Source organism: Psittacula echo, assembly GCF_963264785.1.
Source record: "Psittacula echo genome assembly, chromosome: 23".
NCBI classification, from domain to species: Eukaryota; Metazoa; Chordata; class Aves; order Psittaciformes; family Psittacidae; genus Psittacula; species Psittacula echo.
Genome location: NC_137748.1, coordinates 4932653 through 4944865, shown reverse-complemented (window position 1 = coordinate 4944865; position 12213 = coordinate 4932653). Strand labels below are relative to the sequence as shown.

Genomic DNA, 12213 nt, shown 5'->3' with positions numbered 1-12213 from the left:
CACGGTCCCAGTGTGCCCTCAGCGCTGAGCGTTCAGTGGCAGTCAGGAAAATGTGCCCTTGCACATTGACAGACCTGCTTCAGGTCAGAGACAAAATAGTAGGGGAAGGAGGAGGAGGATGCCCTGGGGGTAGATGGCACCACAGTTGTTTGTTTGCAATGAGGCCTCTTCTCTTATCCTATGATGAAACTGTTTGGAGCTCCTGCCTGGAGGAGGCTGGGGCACTATTTAAGCCTGAACTGCTCACCCAGTGTGGGCCTGAATTCACTCAGTGCGCTTGAACAGCAGAATCACCATGTCCAGCAGCAAAGGGTGTGCATCTTTCTTTTGGAGCGCGTGGCAGCAGCAGGGGATGAGGCTGAGCTGGGGTGAGGTGCCTGGGGGGGAGCTGAGCACACACAAGCCGTCATCAGCTCTGTCTCTGAGCTCTGCATTGAACTGCTGAGGCTACTGCGCACCTTGGTGGGGTATGAGCAGCCTGTTGCCCTCCTTTGCAGTGCTTCCCTCTTCCATCCTTCCCATTTCTGGTCAGGCCTGGTCAGGAAAATTCAATTTGCTTATGTTGCTACACAGAGAAAAACTGGGGAAGATCTATCTGGGGAATATGATTCATTCTCATAATTGCACATTATAAACTAACTTCCATTATATAATCAACAAGCAATTGTATTAACACCAGATAATCCCGTAGGACAATATTTCTACATAGTAAAGGAGAAACAGTCCCTGTAGTGTGACTGTTGGAGGGAGAACACTGTTCTTGTTCTGGACACTGCTCTTCTTCCCACTGAGGTTTGGCTGCCTAACATTTAGCATGAAACTGTTTTCCTCTCCCCTGACATTTAAGTGATGAGGGCTTTTTTCTTATCCCAGTAAAAAGGTAGATGCTTGAAAATGCAAAAATCTGAGAAAATTCAGTTCAGATGATTTGAAACATATCAGGGCTCCATCACGTGTATTATTTTAATAGTGGACTAACTGAAAGTTCTGAACAGTAATTCCTACCTTGCCATTTCCAGTTAGTGGGACAGTACAGGATGTGCTGTTCATTCTGTTCCTTTCTCCCCGTGTGTATTTATGGCTACATCTAATAAAATAAAGCAGTGCAAATTCTACAGAATCCATCTGCATATGATCATTCAAGGTTGGATGGGGCTTGGAGCAAGCTGCTCTACCCTGCCTGGGGCAGGGGGCTGGAACTGGATGAACTTTGAGGTCCCTCCAGCCCAGACCAGGCTGTGGTTTTGTGATTCCCTGCATGCCTTAAAAACCTCAAGTGAAGGTTTTAAGGTACCTGTTTTGAAGTGAGAGGGTAAGTCCCACCTCTCCTGTGCTCTTCTGCAAGACAGGGTGTGAGTCTTGGCATCTGCCCATACCCTGAGATGTGTGGGCATGGGGAATATCCCTGGAATGTGTCCATATTGTGTCCAGTGGTCCAAACCCAGCCCTTTCACCCACCTCTCAGGGAAAGCTGGTGTGCAGCACCAGGATGGGACCTGCTGCCCCGCACAGAGCATCAGTTCAGCAAACACCTCTCCTTCTGGAGATAAAAACGATTCTTGCCTCCATTGTACTTGATCTGTTACTCATTCATTATTGCAGAGACTGGTACTGTTGAAACATTAAAGGGCACCTTCAAAAGATCCACCACCCAATGGAACGATGGTGATTATGATAAGAACAGTAATTAGGTGAGTCAGAGCTGTGAGAGAGGAACGAACCCTTTTAGAGTACGAACCCTTTGGTTGGGAACTTCTTCATGTTGGGTCTAAGCAGTCCCTTGCACAGCTGACTCTGGGGTCTCAGCTAATGCTGCTCCATTGGCAAGACCTTCATCAGCAAAGGGTCATTCTAACCCAATTATAACCCCTGTGGAGAGCCTGGGTTTCCCCGTGCTCCTGCCTAATGACAGGGTGCAAAATACTGCAGTGCCATTCACAAACATACACAGGAATTAGTGCGATGAGTTTCAGCCTGGCATCAGTTCTGAGCACTTACACACAGGGGCACCCAGTGAGGGGTTCAAGGAGGAAGGGAGGAAACCTGCATCATCCCCTGCTAGAGTCACACACAGAATCGGGTCATGTCAACCTCACTGCAGCTGCGCCCATGGAATACGGATGAGGGAACTGGAGCAGGATGTCAGGGCTGACAGCGGGTTGTGTTTTCAGCTAGCAGGAGCTCCCTGCACATACCGCAGGCACGACTTCATCTGTTTAGTGTTCGTGTATTTGTGCTAGAGGAGGAGCCCAGCAATTGGAGCTGGGTTTGCCGCTCGCCTCCCACCCGCCTGTGCACTCTTCGGCACCTTTGGGAGCTGGGTGCCCTCTAGAGAGCAGCTGCAGACCGAGGTGCAGGGCCTCCATCTCCTCCTGCATCACATGCAGTGAAACGACACGGGTCTGAATCCTGCAGCGCTGTGGGCACAGGGATCGGCAGGGCAGGAGGGAATGCTTCTCCTCCCAGCCGGCCACTGCTGTTACTGCACCTTTGCCACTGCTGCACTTTATAGAACGTTATTTCAATTACATATTGTTGTGCTTTCGGTGTGTAGCCCAACAGCAGCTGCCTTTTAGCCACAGACAGCATCAGCCCAACACATCTGCACCTCCTGGCCTCTCAGTGAAATGTCAGTCCCATTCTCAGCAGGGCATCGGTCCCAGCCCGGCGCTGCGGGAGCTGCTCACCCCATGGGTAGGCACAAAAGAGGAAGGAAGGGACTGTATGGAAGCAGGCACTTGGGAGCATGTTTCTCTTTGATCTGCCAGTTAAGTACAGCTGACACCTTATGGAGAGACTTGGGAAGTACTGAAGTGTCTGCTCAGGCTGCGTTTATCAGCAGCTTTCACCAGTTCCTTGTTCTTTAGCACAAGCAGCGTTTGTGTGTACGGGTTGTTCATTATTGCAGCTGCTCTTAAGCTTTTGTCTGAAATCAAATGAAAAGCTTTTCCTTGAGCCTTGGTACAAAGGGGATGAGAGCCAGCCCTGCTCTGAGCTCTCGGGCTCAGTTTCACTTTCCTCTGAAAAGCAAACCAAACCCAACCCAATATAAATATTTTCACAAGCTCCCCAGGTTGATGCTGCGTTCTGCGGTTGCAGGAGGGAAATGCCAGCGCCAACAGCGGTGCGAAGGGAAAACTCAGCTGCCAAAGCCGCAGGTTTTAGTTTCGGTGGAACGCTGCCTCTCCCTCGGTTTGATTCCCGTGCTCGGGAGCAGCCGGCGGCTCAGCTGCCCAGCGCCCGGGTGTCACACGAGGGTTTGTACATGGGGGCAGCTGCTGGGGGGAAACCTCGGTGTGGGCAGAGCGAGGTGCGAAGCTGGGCCAGCAACGCTGTGTGTGAGCCGCGGGCATCAACCTCCCCCGGGGCACCTCAGCCTGAGCCTGGTGCCAGCGGTTCTGCTCCCTGCTCTGCCCGCACCTTGTCCCGCTGCTCCTCACGGCCCCGTCCACCAGGGATCAGTCGCGCTGCTTCTCTGCTGCGGATCCAAAGCACCTCCCTTGGCCCCGGCCCAGCGCCCTGCTCACGGCGGCGCTCAGGCTGAGCACCAGCCCAGGCAGGGATGCTGTTTGCTCACCCAGGTGCGTGCTATGCTCAGGAGTGGGATTTGGGGAAATGCGCTTGCTTTTGTGCTTCAAATGCTTTTTATTTTCTCAGCACAGGGCTCCAAAATAACTTTACATGTGGTTAAGTGTGAGAAGTGCTGGTGTCGTGTTATACAGATTATAAAAAGGGCTTTCAGGCCACCCGCTGTCTCCATCCTGTGGGTGTCTCTGCACATCTATGGATATCCGACCATCCCTTGGCCATCTCAAAAGAGATTCATAATAGAACCTGCCATCTCAGCATCTGTGTTGGGCTCTGCTGACTGTCACCCAAAAGGGGAGGCACCCAGGCCTCATGGTCTCCCTCCGCAGGCAGATATCTGACCAGACGAGATGGGATGTGCTCTGCAGAGAGGCAGACGCACATAACAGGAGTCCCAGGTGGAGTCAGGAGGCACGTCCCTGCAGTGCAGGTCTGTTAAGAGGTGCGTGACTGACATCGTCCTCCCCAGCAGCCAACACAACTCACAGTTTAGTGCCTGACACATCTGGAGAGCAGCTGGAGATGTGCACCAGGGATGGCTGCTAAGCCGTAACTGTCTGTGGACATAGACCACCCTGAGCTTGCTTTTACAGGGGAACTTCTGACCATGATCTCTCTGTTCTCCTTTCACTGACGAGCTCCAGCTCCGCTTACTTCCTTCCCTGTTGTTTTGCAATAAATTTAGGGAAAATGTTCCATGGGAAACCCACAGGCACCTGCCTGATCTGTTCATGTAGGGCATGGGGGATGTCATGTAGGAACAGGCCATGTGTGCTGCAGACTTTGGCAGGGAGGGGAAGAACAGGACCTGCAATGTCAGCGAGGCCATTCCCTGGCTCTCTTTCCCAGTGAGGTGGGATCCTGACCAGCTCATGCAGCCCTTGTGCATGGATCAGCACCTGCTTTTCTAAAGGAAGGCAGTTTCCAGACACAGGGTTCTTGATTGCATCAGGCAGAAGCAAGGTTTTATTAGAGAAGTTTTTCACCAGCAGGTACACAGTGATCCTGACTAACTCCAGTAACTTCTAGAGATTACAGCGTTAAAGAACAGAAACAGCAGAACAGAGAAGAGAAGGTGGCTCCCAACAGGCCCCTTAAATACATGGCAAAGCATCACTGAGTTACTTCTACTTTCTCTGCAGAGGCGTGCAGTGAACATTGAGTGTTCTTGGTTTTTCTATAGGTTTCTTTGTATTTCATCTTCTAGTCCATTCCTCCTTAGTCACAAATTCTCCTGCAGGTCACTGGAGAAGAAATATAGCAGCATTACTTGATTGGAACAGAGATAAAACCCTTCAAATAACAAGACTGTGCTCTGTGTAGTGCCCTTATTTCAAGAACATACTCTGTTAAACCAGAGTGGTTAGCCAACAGCTGAGGAACCCCCAGAGATTCCCTAAATAATTGTGTTTTAATGGGAATTACAGATTTGCTCTTTTTGCTCCAGACTCTTGTTAAGCTTTTTTGGCTGCCATCTTCTTTACTGCTACTTCCAGATCTCCCCTTCGTGCCTCATTTCCCCAGCTTTCTCCTCTTAGTTCTGCTGCTCCCTCTTGTCTCTCAGCTGTTCTCTGCAATTCCACGCTGGCTCAAAGCACTCTTTAAACGTCTCTCCCTGACCCAGCTAGCTCTGCGCTGCGGTTGGATGCACTGCAGCCCATCATGCCTGTACCGTAGTAACTCTCTGCAGAGATACCAATAACAAGTCCTAGGACAGTATTGAATCAAACAGGTTTCCTTTTGAGAGATCACAGCTCTCTTACCTATGTCCCCGGTCTTGCAGGGTGCGACCTGGGGCTGGCAGTGGGACGATGAAGTTGCCGTATAGGTGTGGCTTGTCCTAATGACTCCTCCTCCTACACCAGTTCCGATTCCTCCTCCGTGACTGGTGGGATAGATTTGGGGAGAGCAAAGAGGGAATTTTAGAACTTTACATGACACTGGCTCACTACATGACAGAAGTCTCAAACTGTGTCCTTTATAGGGGTTAGGGCATTTTACACTGTGTTCTTTTTGCGCTTCCAGGGTTCTTTCACAGTTTTGATCCCCTTTGGCATGGAAATGCAATGCAGAGCATCGCAATTAATTCGTATTTTGACATTCTGCTGACAGAATACTAGTAGTTATGGTGTTGGATCTAGCAGTTAACAGATTTGGTTTCTCTGCTTTGCAAATCTCAAGGAGCAGCATTAGTTCAGATTTGAATGCTCATCACAGTGAAGCAGCTCATAAGACAACTTCATCATCTCAAAGAGAGCATTAAGAAAGACTAGAGCTTCTGCTGGATTCCCCATCTGTCATACAGACCCTTGATATTTTCATTTATTCCCTAGTGGATTTAGAGATCTACATACATAAGGTCCTGCTGTCCTCCTTCCAACAAGCACCGGTAGGTCTGAATCTCCTGCTCCAAACGGCACTTGACGTCCAGTAAAGTCTTGTACTCTTGGTTCTGGCACTCTATTTCCGCTCTTATTTCAGCCAATTGCTGCTCCACGCACGTGATCTGGTTCTGGAGCTCACCGAGGAGGGTGTTGTACTGGCACTCGGTCTCAGCCAGAGAGGATTCCAAGTTATTTCTCTGATAAACAAGATAACCAAAGAAACAACATTCACTTAAGTGTCACCTGGAGCCGAAAGAGCTGCTCACCCGCACCACGCTGGCTGCTCAGTCTGGCTGGTCGAGAAGGCCAGCAGTCACCTCATCACAGCTGTAGGGACATTCAGCACCCACCTGGCTGAGCTGAGCTTGGAGATCGATTTCCAGGGCTTGCAATTGGCGTCTCAGTTCGGTCACCTGGTTGTTGCACGTCTCTACCTCCTGACCGCTTGTAATAACCTCCCGATTCACCTCCTCAATCTGAAAACCACCAATCCAGAAGAAAGAGCATCAGGGAATATCTGTGTAAACTGGACTTGCTTTTACAGAAGCAGAATACTGCTGGCATAAAGAAAAGTGAGCAGGGCAAGTTCCCTGCTGTGGGCGTTAACCGCCAGCTTCAGTGGCTTGCTTGCTTTACACATCACATTAAGCTGCGGCTAGAAGTCTCTTTAATCCAATGTGGAGGATCTCAGCTCCAACAACACACCACAAGGCCTTGTGGCAAAGTCTGCTCCTCCAGACGGGACACAGCAAACTGGTCAGACAGGCCTGTGTCTCCTGTGGAGCACAGTGGATAATAAGTGCTGATGTTGGGCTTCACTGTAAGGGAAGAACTGCTTATTGTCTCCAAGTGTGTTTCCTGAAGCCCTCCTGTGCCCTGAAGTGTGTGTGTCTGTTGGGAGCAGGCACATGTCGCTTACCTTGCACTCGTACCAATCCTCAACTTCCTTGCGGTTGCGCGCTATCAGTGTCTCATACTGGCACCTCAAATCCTCCAAGATTTGCCTGAGATCTGGCCCAGGGCAGGCGTTGACCTCCACGCTCACGTCTCCAGTGGATTGTTTTCTCAGGCAATTCATCTCCTGGAAGCAGAACCCAGATTAGATGCATACTGGGGATTGAAAGACCACACAGAAGAGCAGAGCTGGGTGGCTGAGGACTGCTCTCCGTGAGGGGTGCCCCGGAGCTGTGGCCACAGAAAGCACTGGAAGATGGTGCAAGTGTTTTTCCCAACAAATCTCTTGGGTAATTTCTTTCCTCATCCAACTGGAGTCAGCAGCAATTTCACCCCCCTCTGGCACTCCCAGCACTGGCAAGAGCAGAGGCCACGTCTCTGCCAGAGCTCCCCCCATCCCAGGCAGGTCTGAACCCCAAACGGTTTGATGGGAAGCTGCGGGGTGAAAGCGGCTTTTCTTCACTTTGAAACCTAAAGCACATTCACGTCGGCAGTTTTCTGTCAGGGCCGTGGTGCTCCCATGGGGGGGGCAGGATCCTACCTCCTCGTGGTTCTTCTTGAGGCAGCAGAGCTCCTCCCGCAGCGACTCGAGCTGCGCCTCCAGGTCAGACCTGCAGAGCGTGAGCTGGTCCAGGACCTGCCGCAGGCCGTTGATGTCAGCCTCCACGCTCTGGCGCAGGGCCAGCTCCGTCTCGTACCTGCCAGAGAGCAGTGACATCTCACACGTGCTCGGTTCGTGCAGAGATCTCTCTCCTTGCCTAACTACCTGCTCTGAACTGCAGTTTGCTCTCTAAGCTGAATGCTCTGTGCATTGGATTTCTGCATTGCACTTAATGTTTGCTCCGTGGAAGCTTTTCTTCCTTATCTTAGTTTTTCATGATCCTGATTACTGTGTGTTTGGTATCATAGAATCATAGAATCATGGAATGGTTTGGATTGGAAGGGACTCTGAAGCTCATCCAGTTCCAACCCCCTGCCACGGGCAGGGACCCCTTCCACTGGAGCAGCTTGCTCCAAGCCCCTGTGTCCAACCTGGCCTTGAACACTGCCAGGGATGGGGCAGCCACAGCTTCTCTGGGCACCCTGGGCCAGAGCCTCAGCACCCTCACAGGGAAGAGCTTCTGCCTAAGAGCTCATCTCAGTCTCCCCTCTGGCAGGTTAAAGCCATTCCCCTTGGCCTGTCCCTACAGGCCCTTGTAAAAAGTCACTTATCCAGCTGTGTTTCTGTTTTGCTGATCCCAATCTACACTGTCTGTGATGGAAATGCACCAACCACACCATTAAGGACCACTCCCTGCAGTGTGGGTCCCCAACCCTCACCACAAACACTTGCCAAATGCTTTACCCAATACTAATTAAGGGAGGGCTGGTGACCAAAAGCAGGATGCCTTTCATCACGCCACCCTGTCCTAATGTGGTGTTGGAGTGGGACTCCTCTGAAGTCTATAATTACACATTGAGTCTCCACAAGTGAGATGCAAAGGGGCAGGGAGGAGGCAGCAGGGTCCATCTGCACAGAGGTGTACTCACTTCACTCGGAAGTCATCAGCAGCCATCCTGCTGTTATCAATGTCCAGAATGATCTTGTTGTTATCAATGGTTGCGCAGACAATCTGGAAGAGAGCAGACCATGAGAGATGTCTCATTTCTCTCTCCTGTTTTACTCTATAGTCTATGTAGATTGCAGTTAGGCAGGATCCCTTCACAAGGTCCTTTTTCTGTTACCTTCTGAATTAGGTAACCGTGTTTCTTGAGCAGTTTGCAGGAGCTTTGCCTCCTTCACTCACAGTCAGTGAAGACGTCAGCTGTGTAGAGGCTGGGAGTTACAGAGCTCTCAGATGGAACTTTACAGTTTCAAGATATAAAGGGAAGTCCCAAAGGTGCTTCACAAACAAGTGAACCTAAAGAACCTTCCTTAAGACATTACGTCTCAGCTGACATTCAAGCTGATGTGTTCTGGGCTTCAAGCTTAAGGATCCTCAGGAAAGATAGTTGGAAGGTATCTTTAAGCCTTAAGATCAGCCATAACTTTCACTGTGGACATGTTAATATCCAGCTCTTTGTGCCACTGTGGCAGCCAATTTCAGATCCTCAACTTGTCTCACCTAGAATTTACAACGCTTCCTTTGACGCGGCATTTGTGTGTTTTGTTCTGGTGCTACAGTTCTCTTTGCTTTGCTTTTCCTACTGGGCTGACACCCCTACATCTCCTGAGAGCACACTTGGTATCAGATTCATACTTCTATAGTCCAAACCCAACGTAACAAAGCAGCCTTTTCCTTTTGAAGAGTATCACCCCACCTGTATCACCCTGCAGCATGTCTTTGATGTGCACCCACAACATGCCATAGGGCAGCTTGCCAAAATTTGTTTGCAAAGACGTTCAGCAGCACCAAGTTACCTCTAACAGTTGCAGTAGGTTCTAAATACAAATTCAGACATAAGCTTTAAATGGGGAAGGAACAACTGAAAAGGGGGTTACCTGGTTCTGAAGATCTTCGATTTCTTTGTAATAGCAGCTGTAGTCCCGGGGCTCGCAGGAGAGGCCCTGTGTCGCGTACCACTCTCTGATTCTGCATTCCAGTTCAGCATTTTCCTTCTCCAAGCACTTCACCTTGTCCAGGTAGGAAGCCAGGCGGTCATTGAGATTTTGCATGGTGACCTTCTCATCGCAAGATGAAAGCAAACAGTCGCCACCAAGACCACCAACAACCACACCGCCTCCAAGGCCAAAACCAAGGCCATTGCCATAGCAGTTGCCACCTCCAAAGCTCCCACCAGCCAAGCTACCAACACTCAGTCCCCCTCCATAATTCACTCCACCGCAGTAACTCCTTCCAGAAAAACCTCTGCCACTGCCTATCGTATAGGAAGAAATCCGTGCTCCACCACCACCACCAATGATACAGCTGCCACCACTGCTCCTGCCTTTGCTAGACACAGTAATAGTCTCCTTAACGTTGCAACTCATGGTGACAGCAGTTGGAAATGCAAGCAGAAGCCCAAAGCAAGATGCACAGCTTGATATTAAATCAGACTGCGAGCTGTCTGTGGTGGAGAAACTCTATTTATACCTTCCAGAGTGGGTGTCACCACTGAATCCTCTTCCCATAAGGCCAGCTACCCCAGCCATTGGTGCCAAGAATAATTTCTCAAAGGGAAGTTTCCTTTTAGGAATCCTGGTAGACAAGGAAGATACTTTACATGTCTCTTGCTAATTTCAAAAATACATTAGCAATAATGTTTTATGAATCATCAGCTTTTTGTTTATGATGCAAACTTTACAACATTAAGCCAGGAAAAACACTGTCCTAAATTATATACCAGGAAGAAATCATTAAAGGCTATTGCATCAAAGAGCTCTTTATCTCTCATTAATTTATTTTCATTTTGAGTTGAATAAGCAGTTTTCATGCAAGGTGCTGATGTTGGAATATGTAAGATGAAAAAGAACGAATAAATACGAAGTTTGACTCTCGAATGATGTATGAGGAATGATGTAAGAAAGTTGTGGAAAGATCAGAGACGCAGAGATTAACCTTTAAGTCTCTCCATTGGCAAAATGACAAATCCAGAACACTGCTACGAGACGAGGCTGTGGAGTGATCTCTTAATGGACACGGATGAAAGGTGCTTCATGTATGATCGTGGCTCTCCAGTAACGCACAAAGGGGTTGTTTCTTATGTAGAGAGTGTAAAGGGACGTAAAAGCACTTTGCGTATTTCCTGTCGCTCAGTGAAAGGTATTTCTGCAGTTTTCATCATTATGGATAGTGATTGTTTCAGCAAAGGCTGGGTGCTTTGGAACAGTGAATGGGAGTGGAAACATCCTGTGGCCATTTCTCTGTCTATATGTGCTGCATTCTAATAAGAGGTTTGGGATCATATGCTAGGAAATATAAAGGCAGGATTGCTGATACAGCTGGCAGAGCAGTCGTGGCCAGAAAGAGTTCTCCACTGGCTCGGAGAAGATGGATGAAGCACAAACTAGAGGCTCTTCTCTATCACTGATGTCTCCAAATCTTAACTAGGCAGAGAAAATAAAAAGTAAGAATCCTTTCACTCTTCTGACAGCACAATTCAGGCTAAGCTGATTTTCATGAGTGTGTTGCTAAGGCTCAAGAGCAATGGGCTTCTCTCTAGGGAGAACCTGCTTCTACTGACATTGAGCAAGAGACAGGCATTCCAGAGCTTTCTGAAACTACTAACCGTTCACTGCAAGGAGTTCTCCAAGCCTGCTTCACCAGGGAGCAAGTGCTCAAATCCTCACTCTGTGTCAGGGTTGTGTATTGGAATTGCTGTTAGTATGGCAAGTAAATAATCCCACTTATTGAAGGGCTGAATTATCCCAGTATTCATGGATTTGCCCATTGTTTTATTGTTCCTATTCTCCTTATTTCTGTTTAAAAGATGTGTCCCTTTATCTCTTCATCCTTGGATATTACTTATCCAGTAGAGTGAAAGCCAGCAGCGTTCCGGTGGTAACTCCAGCAAGCTGGAGACAGAGGTGTGGAGAGACCTGCTCAAAGAGATTTACTCAGAGACTGAGAGCCTGCCTCTGGCAGAGTCTGCCCTTGGACCTGGGTCTCCTGTGTCAGATCTCAATGCCTGCATGTCAGCCTGCCCTTCCTTCAAGTTGTGCTCCACTCAGCCCCTAAATACAAAGGAACAAAGCTCAGGATAGGTAAAAACTCAATAAATTTATTGTGCATAGGAAGGAATACCTGGATTTCATTACTAGGACTGGAGAACATAATTGGAGTCAGGGTGTGGTGGTAAGAATGAACCGAAACTGATGTAATGTTGCATGGCTTGAAGCTTTGCCTGTCCCGCGTTATGATTCCTCTGGAGTTTCCCAACAGCTGTGTGCAGCAAGCATCTCTTCTGAGTGAGCACACATTCCTTCCCCGGCTCCACACTTATCATTTTAGCACATCAGAATAATGCAGGCAGAAACATGGAATGACTTTACTCCTTTGTGGGAGTGGAGGATGTCTACATGCCTATTGCGGTAGTTATTGTGGAGGGCAGAGAGGAGGCCGCCTGCTTTTCTGAGGTACCCCATGGGCTGGAGCTTTATCCCTTAGACCCAGCTCCTCCTGCTGCCTTCAGCAGGCCCCTTTGCCCCGGATCCTCGAGTGGCACACACTTGGCCTCTCTCTTGCTATTTTCCCTTTGGTCTTCAGGAAATGGGTGCACTGGTTAAGCTAAGAGAGAATTAAATCATTATTCTGAAGACCTTAAAAAAGTAAAGTAAGCTTTTTCTCCTATTTTCATTCAGATATTT

The 12213-nt window shown here is 49.0% G+C and overlaps 1 protein-coding gene across 1 annotated transcript; it reads right to left on the bottom strand.

Annotated features, from left to right (window-relative positions):
- Positions 1 to 4806: 4806 nt before the first annotated feature.
- On the bottom strand, positions 4807 to 9897 carry LOC308229456 (keratin, type I cytoskeletal 19-like; the record flags this gene model as incomplete). The annotated part of the gene is made up of 8 exons (XM_080633504.1): positions 4807 to 4832; positions 5352 to 5473; positions 5943 to 6169; positions 6323 to 6448; positions 6892 to 7053; positions 7468 to 7624; positions 8457 to 8539; positions 9409 to 9897. The coding sequence occupies 8 exons, from the start codon at positions 9895 to 9897 to the stop codon at positions 4807 to 4809; spliced, it is 1392 nt and encodes a 463-aa protein (XP_080489630.1).
- Positions 9898 to 12213: the final 2316 nt, after the last annotated feature.